The following is a 20,222-nucleotide window of genomic DNA, read 5'->3' as shown; positions in this document are numbered from 1 at the left end:
GGCCGAGGTTCCCTGGTGGGGACTCCAGGTGCGCTGGAGCTTTGTGACCATGGGCCTTGCCTCCTCAGCTGCCTCTTGTGGTTGGAGGAGGATGTGGATGAGAAGACCAGGCGGGGTGCCTGCTAGCTCCCGGTGGTGGGTAGGCGTCAGCAGACTAGGAGAGCCTCTGTTTAACTTGTGCTGAGAAGGAGTGTGACTCCAGGAGAGTTGGGCGGAGAGCTGCACACACCAGTGCGGTGTCCAGACTGGACCCCACGGTGTCTGAGCATTATTCTCTCTAGGGTCACCTTCCCCTGCTCTGTGACCTCATGGAGCTTCAGACAGTGGTTTTCGAAGGTAACAGAGCAGGTGGTGGTGCGGTGTATGTGTGTGCATGAGTGTGTGTGTGTGTATTGGGTACTGAGGCCACAAGCAATCAATTGATCTAGGTGGTACAGTAGTTTTTGTCTCATTTTTAACACTTTCCAAAAATCGAATTTACATTTTTTATTTTTAGAGATGGGGGTTCTCATTTTGTCACCCAGGCTGAAGTGCAGTGGCTCAATCATAGCTCACTGCAGCCTCAAACTCCTGGGTTCAAGCGATTCTCCCACTTCAGCCTTGCGAGTAGCTGGGATTACAGGGTTGAGCCACCATGCCCTGCAGTATTTTTAACTTAGCTAGAGCATTTTATATCTGAAGTATTCTTTTACAAACAGTAGATGCTAGCACTGGGGTTCTTCTAAATATTAACTCTTCCTTAATATTTCCCAAATATGTGAGACAGTCTCACTCTGTCACCCAGGCTGGAGTGCAGTAGTGCAATTTCAGCTCGCTTCAACCTCCACCTCCCAGGTTCAAGTGATTCTCATGCTTCAGCCTCCTGAGTAGCTGGGAACCTGCCTAATTTTTTTATTTTTTGTAGAGATAAAGTTTCACCATGTTGGCCAGATTGGTCTTGAACTCCTAGCCTCAAGTGACCCACCCGCCTCAGCCTCCCGAAGTGCTGGGATTATAGGCGTGAGCCACCGTGCCCAGCTTGAAAACTAATTGGTTGATTGTGTAGACCTAGACTTTGAAATTTATAGAATTTAACTTCTCTTTGTGCCAGTTTTCTTTTTTGTCAAATACTGTAGGGTATTTATTCAGCTTGTCTTCTAGATGATGTGATTATTGTAGGGATAAAGTAAAGTGTATACTATGGGAGAAATGAGTTTACTAAACCAGATTGTGGGCGCATGTATAATGCAATAATACAGCTCAGGTAGATAAACTGAGTAGTGCCACTTAGAAAAGTAAATTCTCTGTTCATGGACACAGACCAGGAGGAATTTACATTGTAGTAATTAGTAGATATATTGCAATGTTCTGTAGAAAAGCATGTTATTGTATAAAAATGATTTGTCATCAGTTAGCTAGAAATAAGACTTTTCTTCGAAAAAATATTTGAGGACTAGAAAAATCTGTCAGTTCTTTGAGCTTCTTGGAGCCATTTGCTAAGGATAGGTATTTGATAAATACTGATTTTTATTTTGGAGACCTTAGATTAACCAGCTAGTTCACCATACACGAAGCACCCTTTTGGGGCTCACCTGCAGAGAGGTTAGAATGGGTGTGGGATGTGTGTGGGCTGGGTGTATGGGATGTGTGGGATGGGTGTGTGGTGGGTGTGTGGTGTGTGTGGGATGGGTGTGGTGTGTGTGTGGGCTGGGTGTATGGGATGTGTGGGATGGGTATGGGATGTGTGTGTGGGATGTGTGTGTGGGATGGGTGTGTGGTGTGTGGTGGGTATGGGATGTGTGTGTGGGATGGGTGTGTGGTGTGTGGGATGGGTGTGTGGTGTGTGTGGGATGGGTGTGTGGTGTGTGTGGGATGGGTATGGGATGTGTGTGTGGGATGTGTGTGTGGGATGGGTGTGTGGTATGTGGTGGGTATGGGATGTGTGTGTGGGATGGGTGTGTGGTGTGTGTGGGATGGGTGTGTGGTGGGTATGGGATGTGTGCGTGGGATGGGTGTGTGATGGGTGTGTGGTGTGTATGGGATGGGTGTGGTGGGTGTGTGGTGTGTGTGGGATGGGCGTGTGTGTGGCATGGGTGTGTGGTGGGTGTGTGGTGTGTGTGTGGGATTGGTGTGTGTGTGGGATGGGTGTGTGGTGGGTATGGGATGTGTGTGTGGGATGGGTGTGTGGTGGGTATGGGATGTGTGTGTGGGATGGGTGTGTGGTGGGTATGGGATGGGTGTGTGGTGGGTGTGTGGTGTGTGTGGGATGGGCGTGTGTGTGGGATGGGTGTGTGGTGGGTATGGGATGTGTGTGTGGGATGGGTGTGTGGTGGGTATGGGATGTGTGTGTGGGATGGGTGTGTGATGGGTGTGTGGTGGGTGTGTGGTGTGTGTGTGGGATGGGTGTGTGGTGGGTATGGGATGTGTGTGTGGGATGGGTGTGTGTGTGGGATGGGCGTGTGTGTGGGATGGGTGTGTGGTGTGTGTGTGGGATGGGTGTGTGGTGTGTGTGGGATGGGTGTGTGGTGTGTGTGGGATGGGTGTGTGGTGGGTATGGGATGTGTGCGTGGGATGGGTGTGTGATGGGTGTGTGGTGTGTATGGGATGGGTGTGTGGTGGGTGTGTGGTGTGTGTGGGATGGGCGTGTGTGTGGGATGGGTGTGTGGTGGGTGTGTGGTGTGTGTGTGGGATGGGTGTGTGGTGGGTATGGGATGTGTGTGTGGGATGGGTGTGTGGTGGGTATGGGATGGGTGTGTGGTGGGTGTGTGGTGTGTGTGGGATGGGCGTGTGTGTGGGATGGGTGTGTGGTGGGTATGGGATGTGTGTGTGGGATGGGTGTGTGGTGGGTATGGGATGTGTGTGTGGGATGGGTGTGTGGTGTGTGTGGGATGGGTGTGTGGTGGGTGTGTGGTGTGTGTGTGGGATGGGTGTGTGGTGGGTATGGGATGTGTGTGTGGGATGGGTGTGTGGTGTGTGTGGTGTGTGTGTGGGATGGGTGTGTGGTGGGTATGGGATGTGTGTGTGGGATGGGTGTGTGGTGTGTGTGGGGTGGGTGTGTGGTGTGTGTGTGGGATGGGTGTGTGGTGTGTGTGGGATGTGTGTGTGGGATGGGTGTGTGGTGTGTGTGGGGTGGGTGTGTGGTGTGTGTGTGGGATGGGTGTGTGGTGTGTGTGGGATGTGTGTGTGGGATGGGTGTGTGGTGGGTATGGGATGTGTGTGGGATGGGTGTGTGATGGGTATGGGATGTGTGTGTGGGATGTGTGTGTGGGATGGGTGTGTGGTGTGTGTGGGATGGGTGTGTGGTGGGTATGGGATGTGTGTGGGATGGGTGTGTGATGGGTATGGGATGTGTGTGTGGGATGTGTGTGTGGGATGGGTGTGTGGTGTGTGTGGGGTGGGTGTGTGGTGTGTGTGTGGGATGGGTGTGTGGTGTGTGTGGGATGTGTGTGTGGGATGGGTGTGTGGTGGGTATGGGATGTGTGTGGGATGGGTGTGTGATGGGTATGGGATGGGTGTGTGGTGTGTGTGGGATGGGTGTGTGGTGTGTGTGGGATGGGTGTGTGGTGTGTGTGGGATGGGTGTGTGGTGCGTATGGCGTGTGTGTGGGATGGGTGTGTGGTGGGTATGGGATGTGTATGGGATGGGTGTGTGGTGGGTATGGGATGTGTGTGTGGGATGGGTGTGTGGTGTGTGTGGGATGGGTGTGTGGTGCGTATGGCGTGTGTGTGGGATGGGTGTGGTGGGTATGGGATGTGTGGGATGGGTGTGTGGTGCGTATGGGATCTGTGTGGTGGGTGTGTGGTGGGTGTGGGATGTGTATGGTGGGTATGGGATGGGTCTGTGTGGGATGGGTGTGTGTGTGGGATGTGTGTGTGGTGGGTATGGGATGGGTCTGTGGGATGGGATGGGTGTAGGTGGGTGTGGGATGGGCGTGCACCATCAGTTACTAGTTGCTGAAGTTATCTTGCAAGGTGGTGGGGAGGGGTTGCCCTCTCCTGTCGTGGAGAAGAGAGGTGGGAGAGGTAAAAGATGAAGAAGGTGAGGTGCTGGGAGGTGCTGGAGGCACCCCCCTCCTCTGCACTGATGTGATCTTTTCTCCTCAGGTGTAGAAAGGTGAACGTGACCCAGGATAAAAGGAGTTTTCCAGGCATCACTGCTGGCATTGTGACTTCTGCAGAGCCTGGGGCAAATCTCCTAGACTAGACCGGTGGTCCTCAACCTTGGCCACATGTGGGAGTCTCTGGTTAGCTTAACTCAGCTAATGAGGGGTGGGTTCCTTCCCAAAGATTCTGTTTGAATCGATCCAGACTGAGGCTGGGACATGGAGCTGTTGAGGAGGCTGTCCACACGCAACCCAGGTGGAGAATCCCAGCTCCACGCAGCAGGGAGGGTGGGCCCTGGGAGGGTGCTGGCCTCACGATCACAGAGCAGGTAGTTCCCAAAGCGTCTTTCTCGTGGTGCAGTGTCCTGCGTCTGCAGTTCCAGCTCACCTCTAACGGAGCAGAGGCCGCTGTGGGGATGATAGGCACCATTGGGCGGTTAGTGATGTCTAGCCAAAAACCCATTAATAACATCTGCACCTTCAAAGGGTGAAGGTGGAGTGAGGAGGAGAACAGGCATTCAAATTTGTTCCTTGGCTTCAAGAGGAGCCCTGATGTCCTGAGTCAGCACTGGTGTGAAAGCCAGTCCTGACCTTAAACTTCTTATCAAGTCAAAATCAGGAGCTTGATGTTTCTCCTGTTCTGTTTATATCAAAAGGTGTCTAGGGTTGGCTGGTGTGTGGAGCCCCAGGATCCGACTGGGGGGAGTCCCTAAGGTGTGATGCTGTCCTGATAGTGGAAAGCCCTGGGCACTTCCCAGAGCAACGGAGGAGGCCAGGAATATGCCATCCCAGATTGGGTTTTGACCATGACAGGTTTTTAATGACAACTGCTGGCTGGAAAACTTTCCAGAAAAGAGCACTTGGCTTTTATTTAGTCTTTCTTGTTTGGTTTATAAACTTTCCATTGGCCTTTTCTGTACCTATCCCTGCATGTATAGATATTTTATAAAAAGGGCAGCTTGATTTCCCGATTTCGGGAGGGTGTATTGGAAAGACCCTGATAAAGAGTGAGCTTTAAACTGGTTAGAATGAAAGAAGACCTTTATGGATGAATAGGCTTGCTTTAGGCAAATTGTTCGCTATTCCTTTCAGCACAGAAAGGCGCTTCACATTTAATGGCCAGGTTAGTTTGATGAGATGGGTTTCCAGGGTGTTTTGTTTGTTTGCAGTTAGCTTTAGGATTTCTTACTTAGGGGAAGAATAATCTGTATTAAAGAATAGGAGATTGACCTAAAGTTCATCCATACTAAAAAACTACTCTCGTTTTTACTCTTTGGGGACCCTGTTGCATTGTGTTGTACCTGGTGTGTTCTCAGTTAAGAGTTTTGGCCAGCAAGTTAGTGATTTCCAAAAACGTCTCCAAAATTGAGTGCTGTTTTAAAGATGACCTTCCATGGTCTTCAGTGTGCTTGCTGAAGAGTCTATGCCAACTCTGGTGAAGGTGGTGGCAGTTCACCACGTTGCTGGCAGACAACGTGGTTTGATCACCGAACAGACATGTGAGGTCATTGTCCATTTGACTGGGAAGCTAAGAACTTGCTGGAGGTCGTGCAGCAGCGCACCACAGCTTTTCATTCCAGAGCCTGGGATTCTTCATTTGTGCCCTTGTGTTGTATGTTGCTGTCAAAGCTCAGGAGACAGTGATGGGTGTGCTCAGTGTTTGGAGTCGGGTGGCCATGGGTTCCTGTTCAGGCTCTGTGCCTGAAGACAAGTCACCTACAAGTCAGAAAATGGAGCTCATGCTTCCTCCGTAGAGGGCACCCGGGCATGACAGTAGCTTTGCTTATGGCGTCATTCTGCCCAGGCCACATCCAAGACCATATCCAAGAGAGGAGTCATTGCCTCTGACTGCAGCTGTCACCTAATCTGTGACACTGAGAAGGCCAGGAGCTCTGGGAATCTAGTTCCTTTATGGGTGTGTAAACGGAGCTGCCTTAAGTATTCCAGGTGTTTTGCAAGACCTTCTCTTAGATTCAGTTAAGTTTCTGCTCAAATTGTTAGGATTTCTCTTCCACAGACTTTCTGGAAGTATGTGTGTGTGTTTCTGTCTGGGAGCCACAGACAGAAACCGTCGTGTCTGGTCCTCTTGACAGGTTGTGTGTGTGTGTGTGTGTGTGTGTGTGTGTGTGCGCGCGCGCGCGCGCGCGTGCACCCACATACAGGGCCAGTACCTTTTGCCTTCTTTCTTTGCCATCATTTTTCCTGCAATGGGTCTCTTGTCTGACGTCGGCTTCCTTCTCCTGGCAGTGCCTGTGGAGTAGAGCCTTCTTTCCCTGGCCCTGCAGGTAGACCCTTTCTATTTTAAGAGATTTAGTGGTTACTTTTACAAGGCAATTTAAAGGTCCATGGATTTCTGCAAATTCTGGTCGCCATGATCTTGCCTCTGTGGTTCCCAGCATCATTTCTTTTAAGTTGGGTAGGGTCATTGCATGAATGGCCGAATGCGTCTTCTGGAAGCCTTGTGTTAGGACCCCAACCACACCCATCCCCGGGCCTACAGGGGCCGCTGGCACCCCCCGTTTGGTGGTTTGTTAGTCTTTTCCTCACCTCAGCCTCAGCGACCAAGGATCTGTTTCCACCAGTCAACAAATGGTGTCACCTTGAGAATTTTCTGTAAAGGGACTCGTCTGTGTATGACCTTTGGTGCTTGTAGACAATATTAAGAAGCTGGATGACAAGAGGGTAAGTGGGGGGATTAGAAAGGAGCTTTGGGGTTTAGATTCACAAGCTGAGTGTGACCTCAGTGCGAAGGGCAGTGGGTCGTCCCCAGTTTTAAGCAGTGAAGGAAACCGTGAGCTTTTAGGAAGATCAGCTCTGTCAGTAGGGCACAGGCAGGTCTTGAAGTGGATCAGTTGGAGGCTGCTGCTGTGGGGGAGGGAGGGCAAGGCAGTGACCTGGAGGGGGCTGGATGGAGAGGCACTTCGGAAGAACCATGGCACGGTTTGCTTGTTGGGGTGAGAGAGGAATGGGGTTGCGGAGGTTTGCAGCTTTGGAAATGGTAGGTAGCCACACTGTTAATGATGAAACATGGGGTGGGGGACCTGGGCGAGGGTATGGAAGGGTGAGCTGGAATGGTAGCCGCCAGCACGCGTCTGTGGGTGGTAGAACCAGACAGGCCAGCATTAGGTTTCCACCTGCCTGCCCAGTTGGCCAAATTGGTGGTGACTGGCTGGGGTGAGTAGGTTCTGAGGCTCAGTTCAGCTCTGGGAGAGAGTTTGTGATTCGTTAGAGATGCTTGCCGAGGCCAGAGTGGAGAAGAGTCCGTGCCTGCAGCCAACTCCCCTTCCCTGCTCCAGTCTGAGCTTCCCTGCTTCAGTCTCAGCTTCCCTGCTCCAGTCTCAGCTTCCCTGCTCCAGTCTCAGCTTCCCTCCAGCGTCCTCTTGCCCGTTCCTGTAGGGATAGTGGTGTGAGAAGTACTGGGTATTAGAGCACATCACCCTCAGTTTCTTTTTGTTTTCGTGGAAAAGCATAGAGAAGCTCAGTTTCAACCAGGATAGTTGAGTGTGGTTTGACTGTGCAAGTGGTACATTTGGAGCTGAGTAACTCTGAAAGTTGATTAGTAATGCCACATGCATTTTTCATTGCCAGAAATGATCAAAAGAAGATGATGACAGCTATTCAGGTTTAAAAATATAAAATACTTAAGTCATCATAGAACAATTTTAACGAATTCTTTCAAGGGATTATGGAATATAATAAAGTGCTGTGTTGTATTGTGGAATGACCCTGCTTCTGAGCTAGAGAAGGGCGGAGCTTCGAAATTCTCTTGGTAAATCTCGAGTGGATAACAGTAACTTCGCACTTGGGTTTTCTCCTCGAAGGAGCCAGAACCCTGGAGGCCAGGCTGGAGTTGCTGGTTTTGCCCCCCTCGTACACTGGGCTGAGGGGACCATGTTTTGTGAGATGAGAGGGAGCAGGAAAACACCACCTTCTGACGTTCTCATTGAGCGCAGAATCAGTCTGTAAATCAGGAGACACCTCCATTTGTCTTTCTCATTCATTGAGGTTTTCACCTTGCAAGGTAGGTGTGGTCATGACATTGGCAGGGCAAACCCCAGGTCATGCGTAGTCTGTGAAGGGAGCCCGAAACTGATGGCCCCTGGTCTGTCCAAGGCCTCCCTGCACATCCTCATGAATGAGAGTCTGGTGGCCCAGTGGGAACCCAGGGGTGGGCCTGGTGGAGACGGCTCTCTCCAGCTTTGTGGAGGCCTGATTTTCAGTCTAGGGAGCTGTGGCGGAGGAGACCATCCCCCTGCAGAGCTCTCATTTTGCTTTCTGCCATTGAGTCAGGCCCAGAGAGGTACAGGAGCTGGGGGGTGGGGGTGGGGGCCGCAAGAGGGCCAGCGTGAACTCGGCTGCCGTCACAGTACGGGACATTTGTTCCAATAAAGCAGTTGATGACTCTGTCCCTCCCCTTGTTTTGGGATTTTCAACTGTGTGCCTCTGAACCCCTCTGGTCTCCCGTGGCCGCTGGCTCTGCGTCTGTGGCTGGGTGGTGCTGGCGAGGCAGTGCTGGGCACCCCCTACCTCGTTTGTGGCTCACACTGGCCCAGTCCCGTATCCTCTGCATCCAGGCGGCTCTGCCTCTCGAACTGTGTTTGGCTGTTCCTCAGAAAAGCCTCCCTGCTCAGGTTTGCCTGCGCAGCCTGTGTGCCCTCCCCAGTCTTTCAAGGCACAGGGGCATATGGAGGTGGGCCCAGAGAAGAGCGGGGAAGGGGCTGCCGGTGGCCTGTGGGAGAGTTGCCCAGGTGTGGGCACAGCCTCTGTGACAGGGCTCCCCCGGATGCTCTTGATTCTGACCTGGTCTTTCAGGTCTTAACTTCCGTCCTCACTGGTGGCCTGCGGAGCGTGTTTCCTGGCACCCTGCCAATGTGCAGGCCACATGTTCACACTGCTCTAATGGAAGTGGGGTCTTGGCCACTGAGATCAGATGTCCTCTCCATCTCTGGGCTTCTTAGATGAAGTGGAGGGAGAAGGGCAGACCTTTTTTTTTTTTTTTTGGGTATAGTTGAGGTCTCGCTTTGTTGCCTAGGCTGGTCCCAAACTCCTTATCTCAAGTGATCCGCGGGCCTCCTAAAGTGCTGGGATTACAGGTGTGAGCCACCACGCCCGACTCTGCTGTGTGCACACATACATGGATCCTCTGATTTTTCAGTTATTCTCAGTGGCTGGCCATTCCCTGTGAAGAGTGATAGGCCCACATCTACACAAAATGGAAATAAACTCCAAAAGGATGCTGATGAAAATTACAAAACAAATCTCTACTTCCGAGTGTGTACAGATTTACGTCACTGCCTGTTCTCAGGGAATCGGACACAAACACAGAGTGACCGTGTGGGCATGTTGTCCTCACACGGGGTCAGTATCAGGCCCATTTCCACCTGTGAAGCGTCTCATGAAAACGCGCCTGTGGACAGCGGTCTTGCGTATCTGAATAACGTATTCCACACCCGCACCACTGGGATGGGCCCTGAAGCTGACGAGCAAATTCCAGGAAGCCATCTGTGGTCCTTTCCAATCACATTTCCCAAGTTTTGACCAGGAGCTGACAAGTACACACTCACTCCCCGCCACAGCAGAAATGCACAACCCGAGTTTCTTAAAACACAAAATTTAAAAAGAAGTAAAGGCAACCTAATTAAGCAGCAGAAGACAGGTTACATAAACTCTAATGCAGCCATATAATGGAATATTTGCTTTTTTGGTTTCTAATGACATGGTCCCAAGCCTAGTACAGTGAGGAGGCAGGAGCTTGCTGGTTAGGTTCAAACCCCTCCTCCGCCCTCTGCCAGCGATGGGACCAAGGGCAAGATACTCAACATCTCTTCTGCTTGGTTTTCTCATCTGTAAAATGGTAGACAGAAATACTTTCCTCTTAGCTCTGTCATGAGAATGTGCTGAGACAGTTCATGTAAAGCTCCTGACCCAGTGCCTGGAACAAGTACACCCTCAATAAACCCACTCCTGCGAGGCTGGCCTCACGCTGTGTGCACTGCAGGGGGAAAACGCCTGAGTCATATTACACTAAGACAACAATTTTACATCCACGAAAAAAAAAAATACAGCTTGACAAAGCATCTGTTCACAGAAATGACTGAGAGAAAACAAGACCAAAATTGTCTAAAAACTGGAAAAAACAAAGACTGACCTATTTTGGAAGCCCCTTTCACCCCAGCATACTGCCAGTGCCCCTCCCTCCACCGCACTCCAGCCACCATCCCTCACCCCGCTCAGCTTTCCAGCTGAGCACCCCGACGTATCCAACCAAAGCCTGTCCTTCAGGCGGGGCGTGCTGGCTCTTAACCCTGAGGCCCCCCAAAATGGAAAGTTGGGCTGTTTCTTAAAATTCTTGGGGAGATTTTAGGGAATTGGAAAGTTGGTGAGTAGAGAACTCAGTATTCGAGTGCCTTCTATTCCGACCCTGCCTGGGATGTGTCGGACACCTCCACGAGAAGGTGCTGGATCCTCACTCTCAGTTGCACTTAATGCAGAGGTGGATGCTATTATTTATCATTATCTTTGTATCCCTGAACCCTTCCCTCAGAGGAGCAAGCCAGGGCTCATGAGTGTGAGGCAGCTTGTGGGGCTCGAGGCTCTGTGAGCTCAGGAAAGGGAAGTTACCCCCTTGTGCTTCCCTTGGTCATTAGAGAAGCCGATCCTCCTGCCTGTCCTAGGGTGGTGATCCCGGCTCCACTGTAGGGACAAGACATCTAATCGATATTTTCGAGTGCTGAGTCCAGGGCCTGAGGAGGACTTGCTGTGTGCAGGCCGCCCCCAGCCCCTCCCCCATCCCCCAGTCTTGTTGCCCTAGGGGAGGTGACTTTGGAGGGGAATATTGTGGGGGTGTCTGTGTGTCCTGACCTCCCCCTGCTTCAGAAAAGGCCGAGCTCCTGGGTGTCCTGATTCTCCTGCCTGGCCCTGGCTTAGGCTTTGCTTCCTTTTAGGCAGGGGCAGAGGGGGTGAGGGGCTACAGGCCTTTCTAATCTGAGGCCATAGCCAGCGCTCAGTTCAGCCCAAACCCTTCTGAAAAGTAAATTATCAAGATGGCTGGCAGAATTGTGCCTTTTCTGCCAAGGAAATCTACTTTCCTCGGTGAATAAATTCTGGCAGCAGAATCTCGAGGTTCTTATTTGGAATAGGCCCTCTTTGGCATTGATTTTTCTTCTGGCCATGGGGGACACGGTATGGTAATGAACCTATGCACGAAGTGCCAGAGGGCAGGGCTGCCCGATCGGGGAACCCTGCTTTATTGAGTGCCCTGGTGCCCTGGCCTCAGCAGATGGCTCCCTGCTTGCCAGGGGTAATTTTTAGCCTGGTGTGCAGCTGCTGACACAGAGGCCAGGGGTTCTGAAAGATGCTGCACTTGAGCAGATTGAGACAATGCAGTGAGCCCTTATTGTACGGGTGCCATACACCTCAAAAGGTCTTTTGGGACGATAGTAAAAAAGTGAAAATAGCTGTTTTCTAAGCAGTCTTGATGTAGGCAAAAGGAAAACGGGCAGGTTACTAAAACATTCCAGAATCTGGAATATCTGCCTCCTGCCACGCTGCCCATAGACGCTTTTCTCCTGCAGTGGTTTCTGTTGAATTCTATTATCTGTTGTTGTATAAGAAACCAAGAAACCACTGTAGCACTTGGCGACCTAAAACAATAACAGTTTAGCATTTCTCACCATTCCTTGGGGTGAACGGGTGGTTTTTCCACCAGCCTGGCTGAGGCACGTTCATGTGGCTGTGGCCAGCTGGAGAGTGTCTGGGGCCTGGGTTTAGCAGGGGCAGCGAGGAAGGCTGGGCGTCTCACCCCAGGTCTAGCAGCTGGCTGCGTGTTTAGCCAGTGCCTTGGTCTCCTCCATGTGGCCTCTCCAGTGGCTAGAACAGGCCTCTTCACATGCTGCTGATGGAGGCCTTCCAAGAGGCAGAGCACTGCGGCGCCCCTTGAGGCTTGACCCTGAAGATGGTACACCAGCTCAGGAACCACAGGCCAGGTGATTCAAGGTGTGAGCTGCTCTTATGGGAGCAGCGGGCAAAGTTTTGGGGGTGGGAGTTGTAGACACAAGGGATGGGTAATTAGTGCCATTATTGTAACAATCCACAAGGTTGCCTTCCGGTCCCCAGGGTTCATGCCCCTTACACATGCGAGAGAGACTCTTCCCTCCAGCATCTCCCTACTTCCCTCCTGGCACAGCGTCCGACTCAAGGTCTGCGTGCCCTGCCTGCTTTGGGGCTGGGTGTGGACGGGCTGCCAGCTCTTGATTCAGAGAGCCTCAGCTCAACAAGAGTTGTGGGACAGGAAGAGTGGGGCGGCCGCAGAGACTCCTCTTCAAAGAGGGCAGGGATGGAGGCATCTCACAACAGATGGGCTGCAGCAGTTCTGACCTAGAGCCAAGCATGGGCTGTCAGGGCCTCCGCTGGGGCAGTGCCCAGCTTCTAGCATCAGTTTTTGTATTAGTTGGCTATTGTTGAGTAGCAAGCCAACCAAAACCGAGTGGGCAAAACAGCAGGCTCACGATTTCTCGTGATTCTGTGGATTGAGCAGTTTTGCTGGCCTTTTTTGGGCTCTCTGTAGTCAGCTAATGGCATGGTTGAGGCCAGGTGGCCCAGGATGACTTGAGGCACATCCTGGGACCTCAGCTGGGGTCCAGGAAGTGGGCAGATGTCATTGTCTTTCTGACCACACCATTTTCGATTGCCTGCTTTCCCCTGCCTCGTGGTCATGTCCCTCTGCGGAGGCAGCGCTGCGAGTCCTCTTGGGGCCTTGCTTAGATTATATTCATCAGAACACAGAGCAAGACTAGCCCAGGTTCAAGGGCCATGGAGGCAGCCACTGTCTCTTGCTGGGGGGAGTGTCCAAGTCACACTCATAGGGGTGTGGACCCAGAGAGGTGGGATTTGTGGGTGGTTCTTTTTGTAACTGTCTCCCACAGGGTCAGCAACATGGTAAGGGTTTGGATACATTCTTGTTGCCTACTTTTAAAATTAAGTGTCAGAAAGCAAAGGCCACTGTTTTCTTAGTGTGGGAGCCGGACGGTTACTGGATGGGGGTGATCAGCTGACTTAGCATGATGGTGTTTTCGTGGCATGTCCCTTTTTGGGGCTGCCTGGCCTCCTGTCCCAGCCTGTGCCGAGCGGTGGTTCTCCAGGTGTGGTCCCTGGACCAGCAGCATCTCCCTCCCACCCCGGAATTCCAATTCTTGGCCAGTTGACTGAATCAGAAACTCTTGGTGGGGTGGGGCTCTGTGGCCTTCCAGGGGAGTGTGAGGCTCACCCAGGTCTGAGAATCACGGCTCCCAGGAATGACAGTGCTAACCGGCTCTCCTGACCTCAGGAAGGCAGGCTCTTTTTTTATTTTTTTATTTTTTTTGAGGTGGAGTCTCGCTCTGTCGCCCAGGCTGGAGTGCAGTGGCTGGATCTCAGCTCACTGCAAGTTCCGCTTCCCGGGTTCACGCCATTCTCCTGCCTCAGCCTCCCGAGTAGCTGGGACTACAGGCGCCCGCCACCTCGCCCGGCTAGTTTTTTTTTTTGTATTTTTAGTAGAGACGGGGTTTCACCGTGTTAGCCCGGATGGTCTCGATCTCCTGACCTCGTGATCCGCCCATCTTGGCCTCCCAAAGTGCTGGGATTACAGGCTTGAGCCACCGCGCCCGGCCGGAAGGCAGGCTCTTACCATCCCTCTCACCCTTGTCAGCAGGAAGGGCTGCCCCCTTCCCTCCAGGTCTGTGTGTAGGATAGGCTTTGAGGTGTCTCATCTGTGTCCTGTTCATGCCATGGTGAGTCTGGGGTTTTCTTATTGCTCAGGGGACATTTCCTGACCACAGTCGCATGCCACTCATTATACCCGGGCACAAGGGTGTAGAGGTGCGTGAGACATAGCCCCTGACTCCTCAGCTTGCAGCTGAGCAAAGGAGACAGCGCAGAGCAGAGGGCGACTGTGGGACGACAGTCCAGCAGGGGAAGCGGCGAATTCCGTGCACACGTGTTGAGCTTGAGATGTCTGGGTAGAAAGAGAGAATGCCTGGGAAGCAGCTGGTCCAGGGGGTTCCTGTTCAGAAGGCAGGCCTTAGCTAGCGCTTTGAAAGCTGTCATGTACATGAGTCTTGATTACAGCCTTTCCTTCAAGGTGGTGATTGAGCAGAATCCATTGGGGTGTTTTAAAAACATGGGTTATTCACCTTGTTCTCTTCTGAACTCCCATATATTTCTGCAAGAATGTCAGATGTCCCAGGTTTGGGAAACGAGGGCCCCAGACCCTGAAACTACTGGCCACCCGTGGGGAGAAGGAGTAGAGGCCCAGGCTGGGACCTGGAGTAAGGGCCAGACAAGGTGGGGTCAAGGTGGAATCTCTGTGAAGATCTTTCTGGAACTAGGGGGACTGGAAGAAGCCAGCGGGAGCAGGGCTGTGGATGCTAAAGGACTGGAAAGTTACCCAGAGGAGGGGGAGGGCGTGGTTGACGAGGCTCAGACACGACACTGCAGCACTGGTGACCGGAGCCAGAGCGGAGCCAGGCTGCAGTGGTGGGGAGGACCAGGCAGGTCCAGATGACTTTGACGGGACTCCAGAGGAAGGAGAGAGTGGAGGAGGAGGGCTTATGGGTTAGGGAGGGTGCTGTCGTTTGTTTTAAATGGGAGAAACTGGAGCATGTTGCCAAGGGCAGAGAGCCAGCAGAGAGGGGTGAATGGAAGAAGGAGCCGAGAAGGGGTTTACTGACGAAGCTGTATCCTGGAGGAGAGAAGGATGGACTCCAGAGCCCAGCTTTGGGGACTGGCCTTGAATAAAAGGAGGGCCACCCTACCTCATCCTGGAGGGAGCACGGTAAGGGAGAGGGCATGAAAGCAACGAAGATAGTAGCTGCCGAAAACGGGGTATGTTTCATTATAGCTAAAAAAGGAGATGAGCGCTGCTTCCCCCGCATCCCCAAAAGCTTCTCATCCTAGCAGCTTGTGTTAGAGGAGGTGGAGGTGCAGGCTCAAGGCCGTGTGCAGGGTGAGTCAGATGGGAGGTACCCACCCGGGCATTCTGTGGCATTCCCAAAAGTGACTGGTGATACTCAACTGGGTTATTGACAAGCTTGAACATAGGAAGAGGAGGGTATTGTAGGGCTGCTCACTAGCTCCGAAAACAGTCTTCACTTGAGGAAGTTATCCTGGGCTCTGACAGTGGGTCATTGACTATCTTGGTAAACCCAGGGGTCTTGGACTGTGTTTTTAAAACCTTTAATTACACAACCAGGCTTTCTCCTAAGTATCACTGTCTTAAGATGTTTGAAATGCAGTGCCATGACTGAAAACAGTTTAGCAATTGTTCAGGAAAAAAAATTAAATGCCTCTCGATTAATCACCCAATTGATATGTTTAGTGCAGTACTTTAAGTGGAAACGAAGTTGGATAGATAGTTTCATTTTTAACACAACGAACGTTTGTGTAGCTTTTTAGGAGCCAAGGGGGATCATGGCTAAAACTAGTCCTTGTAATCCCTGGCAGCTCGTTAGACCTCGGATTACGCTGGCCATGACCTTCCGGTGTGGGCCGAGCGCTCAGTGCCTGGCCTCTGGCCTGTCCTGCTCTCTTGGTAACCCCAGGATGCGTTTCCCATTGGGTACATGTCCAGCACACAAGCCTTACTTGGTTCATTTTGTACTAAGATGGTTGGTGGGTTTTGTGAGCTTTTGCGTTGTTTGATGTGCAGCCTCAAACCAACATGGGGCAGGGGCACTGCTCCCCTGTGTGCAGGTGGTCACTGTGGCTCTCTGCTCATGTGTCGTTGCTATGATATGTGTGTTGTTGCCATGGTGGACACGCTGTAGCACAGTAAGGCCTGCAAACCAGAAATGGGCTGACTGGCTTTCAGCAGTTCTCTTGGAGAGTAGCTGCTCGGAACTCAGTGTGTCTCACCTTGGAGAGCTGTGGCTGGGTAGCCCCTGATGGCCCCGGAGGCTGGCCTCACTCATGATGCACTGCAGTTGCCATAGTGCTGTGTGTGTGACCCACCTCATATGCACTGCTCTGTGGATACCCTCTTCTGTGTCATCTTTCTTCTCCTTGTTCTCTTTCTTTACCTCCTCCTGAGGCCTCCCCCTCCTCCCTGTGCTTGTTGCTTTCCCTGGTAGTTCAGCTTCTTCAAAGGACTGACAGATTTGGAGGGTTGGCCTGGCATTCACTTCCTCCTATGGACCATTTCTGAAGGAAGATGTGTCTGTAGCGGTGGCAGTTCTTAGAGTCCTTCCTTGCTCTGTGGGGTTCCAGGCTATTGCTTGTCACCAGGGTGCCATTGGCATTTTGGGCTGGGCAGTTGTTTGTGGGGAGATGTGCAACGTCCCTGTCTTGCCTTGCTAAACGTCAGGATCGCTTCTCAGTTTGCTGACAGACAGACCCTGTGGATGACCAGTTACTGCCCCCTTTGAGAACTCAGCTGTTCACACGACTCTGTACCGTGTAGCTGTTAGGATGAGAGCTTGAACTCTGACAGCTAGCCTTCTTGGAAATGTATACTACATATGTATGTGTAACTAATCAGGTGGTTAAGAGCTTTTAGAGGCTATTTCCGGGGTACAGCATTTATGTGACAAAAGAAAACAGGCTGCTTATTGTTTTCTGGAATCTGGTTAGATTGTTACCATTTTGGTGAAGGCAGTGTACTGTTCATGAAGAGGCATACTTACGGTATACATTTTTTTTCTATTCTGTGATATAGCTGGTTAACATTTTAGTAAAAATCCATTTGAATTCCGGAACTTTTGGGGATTGGGTGGGGAGAAAAGTGAATTTTTGCTTAGACAAGAGTGATTTTTCATTAAATCTATGTATCCTAACATGTTCAAATAAGGGCTTAGATTTTAATTTACTCTCATTATACAAGAGTTGGCATCTTTTCCATGTTTTCTAATCTAGCTGGGTAATTGTTCTTACTGGATGCTTACTCTCTTTCGTAGTCTGATGCGCATGTGTAGGTGAGACCTAGGAATCCTATGCCCTGAACCTGCAGAGCTGTGGTCACCACCAGCCTGATGGCTGGACAGAGAAAATAGATGAGTCCCTGGAAGACTGTGTGGTCTACAACATTACATATAAAATGACAAAGGAGTTGTGGTGCTGTGAGGGACTGAAGTTTCCCTTTTCTCTTCCTTCTCTCTACAGAACCTAAAGGCAGATCCAGAAGAGCTTTTTACAAAACTAGAGAAAATTGGGAAGGGCTCCTTTGGTGAGGTGTTCAAAGGCATTGACAATCGGACTCAGAAAGTGGTTGCCATAAAGATCATTGATCTGGAAGAAGCTGAAGATGAGATAGAGGACATTCAACAAGAAATCACAGTGCTGAGTCAGTGTGACAGTCCATATGTAACCAAATATTATGGATCCTATCTGAAGGTAAGGCTTAAAATAACGTGCTTTTCCGTTCTGCAGCACTTGGCTGAGGTGCGAGCAGGGGATGGGAAGGACTCTGATAAGATACAACACAGCAGGTTTCAGAGCAAGGAGAAACGTTTTGACCTTCATGATCAAAAGAACCTGGCTTCAATGGTTCTATCATCTCAAATGTCACCTATAGAAATATTTGTGGTAAAAGTGTTTGATGTTATAATTCTCTTTTGAACAACAAAGAATCTTTCTGAGTGGGACTTTGTCATAAAAACTGCTTATTAAGTTATTATAGCAGTTATTCACGTAATTTTAGGACTGCTTATGATTAGTATTAAAAACTCATACCAACTCAAGAATGTTAATCTTGATATTCTCAGTTACCAGCTGTGGTTTAATTTAATGCTGTTAAAAACTGCTGATGAGAATTGATAATGTTGGTTGGTTAGCTAGCTTATCCACACTTGACTTTTAAGAATGCTAGGTAAATTAGTAATTACTTAAATAAAATGGTAGTTATAATATGATACAAAAATTGTCCTGGACTGCCACTCCGTTCTTTCAGTGGGAAAGAATAGTATTAAATAGGATTAAAAATAGTATTAAAAATGTTCTTCTGATCCTGCGTGGAAGCATTTTACCATTTTAGAACAATCCTGTTGCAACACCAAGAAGGCTTATGACTGTTCCTTGTGTTTCAGGTTCCTCGACATATAGCTGTTTCACCGAACTTAAAAATGTTGTAACCTTTAAAATGGGGTTTTAGAAATCGTAAGAATTAGTGAAAAAATAGGCTCTGAAATAATTATTGTGGAATACAGAACTATGAAGAAAGAAATGATGATTTTTCCGGGGGGCAGCGATAAACCTGGATAATTTGGGCTAGGCCTCTTCCTCTCTTGGCCTTACCCTCTAAAGTCTCTAAGTTACAACTTGTAAGCTGCTCTGATGTCAGAAGCGAGCGTGTAGGTTTTGCTTTTGTAGAAATATAATAAGGTATAAGTCAGAGGATGGACAACACTGATTTACTAAAATGGATATTTAAAGGAAATCAAAATTGAGCAGTGATCCCTTTTTTATCCCTTTGTGTAAAGGACGGCAATATGTTACAGGTCAAATGTAGCATTTTGAAATGGAAAGAGTGAGTTTTGGAGTCAGGCGTCACAGGACTTGAATCTTGTTGTCATGTACTTTGGCGTGTGGCCTTGAGTGAGTTTTCATTATTTTTTATAACTTCTCCACTTTCTTATTTGCAAAATGGAAAATTATGATAGATATCATATGTTACAAAGATAAAACGGAATTAAGTATGTGAAAGGAATTAAGTACCTGACATGTAGTAGGTGCTTAATGAGTATTTTCCTTCCTTGGTAGCATTTATTCATACCTCATCTCTTAAATTACCCTAAAATGAAGGTAGTTTGCAGTGAAGGTATCCATTGAGGTCAAACCAAGAAAACCAGAACCAAAGAATGGAGGAAGAATGCCAACAAAAAGAGCAAATGTTGCTGTGATAGGGCACCCGGTTTGGGGCTTGACACAGCAAAAAGGAAAGCACTACACGTGTGACTTCGTGGGGGAATGCCAGCATCTTCTTGTTGTTAAATATCTTTTTTTTTTTTTTAATGAGATGGAGTCGCACTGTAACCCAGACTGGAGTGCAATGGCGTGATCTCACCTCACTGCCCCCTCCGCCTCCTGGGTTCAAGCGATTCTCCTGCCTCAGCCTCCTGAGTAGCTGGGATTACAGGCGCTCACCACCATGCCTGGCTAACTTTTGTATTTTTAGTAGAGACGGGGTTTCACTATGTTGGCCAGGCTGGTCTTGAACTTCTGACCTCAGGTGATCCACCCACCTCAGCCTCCCAAAGTGCTGGGATTACAGGCATGAGCCGCTGCGTCTGGCCTCGATGTTAAATTTCAATTGAAAACAAACAGCTAAAGACACTCAGTTTGGACTCTGTCCACTGTGCTGCCTACTATTCCCTGTGAAATGACTTTAGCAGTAGTGTTCTAGTAAATTCAGAGTTGGATTTCATGTGGTTTGCTGATGTTGTATTTTAATATGAATTATTATTATGGTTTTGGCAAAGGAAGTGTGGAGGATCCTGACAAATACTTGATGATTTATACCAGCTAATATTTAACTGTGGAAATCAAGGATCACTGATTCAAAACATCCTCTTCAACCTCAGCTCCTTAGCACAATTTTTACTGCATGCTGGAACGAATTGCTTTATTGTGACCAAATAAAGTGGCCACAATACATACCTGCACGTATCTAGAGATTCCATCCAACAGGTCCTGTTCTTGCCTGAGTTGCTAATTCTAGAAAACTAGGTTCCAGATCAGCCTAACCTTGATCTAAGTTTGCCCCTGTATCTTGTTTAGTTATCGTAACACCAACTGTAGTAGTAAGCTCGTTAAATGTGTAATGACTCGTACATGGTAGAAATGTATCTCTTCCTCACTAGTTGCCCTGATCCGTGGGCTGTTTTCCTTCAGACACTGATTCAGGAACCCGAGTTCCTTTTATCTTATTGTTCTTTCATCTTGAGAAGTGACTGTGCTCAGCTGCCGTAAGTCAGCATTGGGGGAGAAATGGAGGCTCATGTGTGGGAAGTTTTTATGTGCCCAGGCCTGGACGTAGGGGCACGTTATTTCTGTTCATGTTCTCCTGGCCAAATCTCAGCCACATGACCACACCTGACCCAGGGGAGGCTAAGAAATGTCACTGAATCGTGTGCTTCGTGAGAAGAGGACACAGGCTGTGTGCACGGTAGGCTGG

At 49.8% G+C, this 20,222-nt stretch overlaps 1 protein-coding gene across 1 annotated transcript in view; it reads left to right on the top strand.

Moving 5' to 3' along the window:
• STK24 (serine/threonine kinase 24) overlaps window positions 1–20,222 on the top strand; it is a 129,337-nt gene that overhangs the window by 43,837 nt on the left and 65,278 nt on the right. Inside the window, exon 2 of the mRNA XM_007960725.3 lies at window positions 17,213–17,443. Coding sequence (XP_007958916.1) covers window positions 17,213–17,443 — 231 coding nt within the window. The remainder of the gene's footprint in view (window positions 1–17,212; window positions 17,444–20,222) is intronic.

The sequence above is a fragment of the Chlorocebus sabaeus genome, chromosome 3 (assembly GCF_047675955.1).
Source record: "Chlorocebus sabaeus isolate Y175 chromosome 3, mChlSab1.0.hap1, whole genome shotgun sequence".
NCBI lineage: Eukaryota > Metazoa > Chordata > Mammalia > Primates > Cercopithecidae > Chlorocebus > Chlorocebus sabaeus.
The sequence above is the reverse complement of the archived record's forward strand: the minus strand, read 5'-3'. Positions and strand labels throughout refer to the sequence as shown.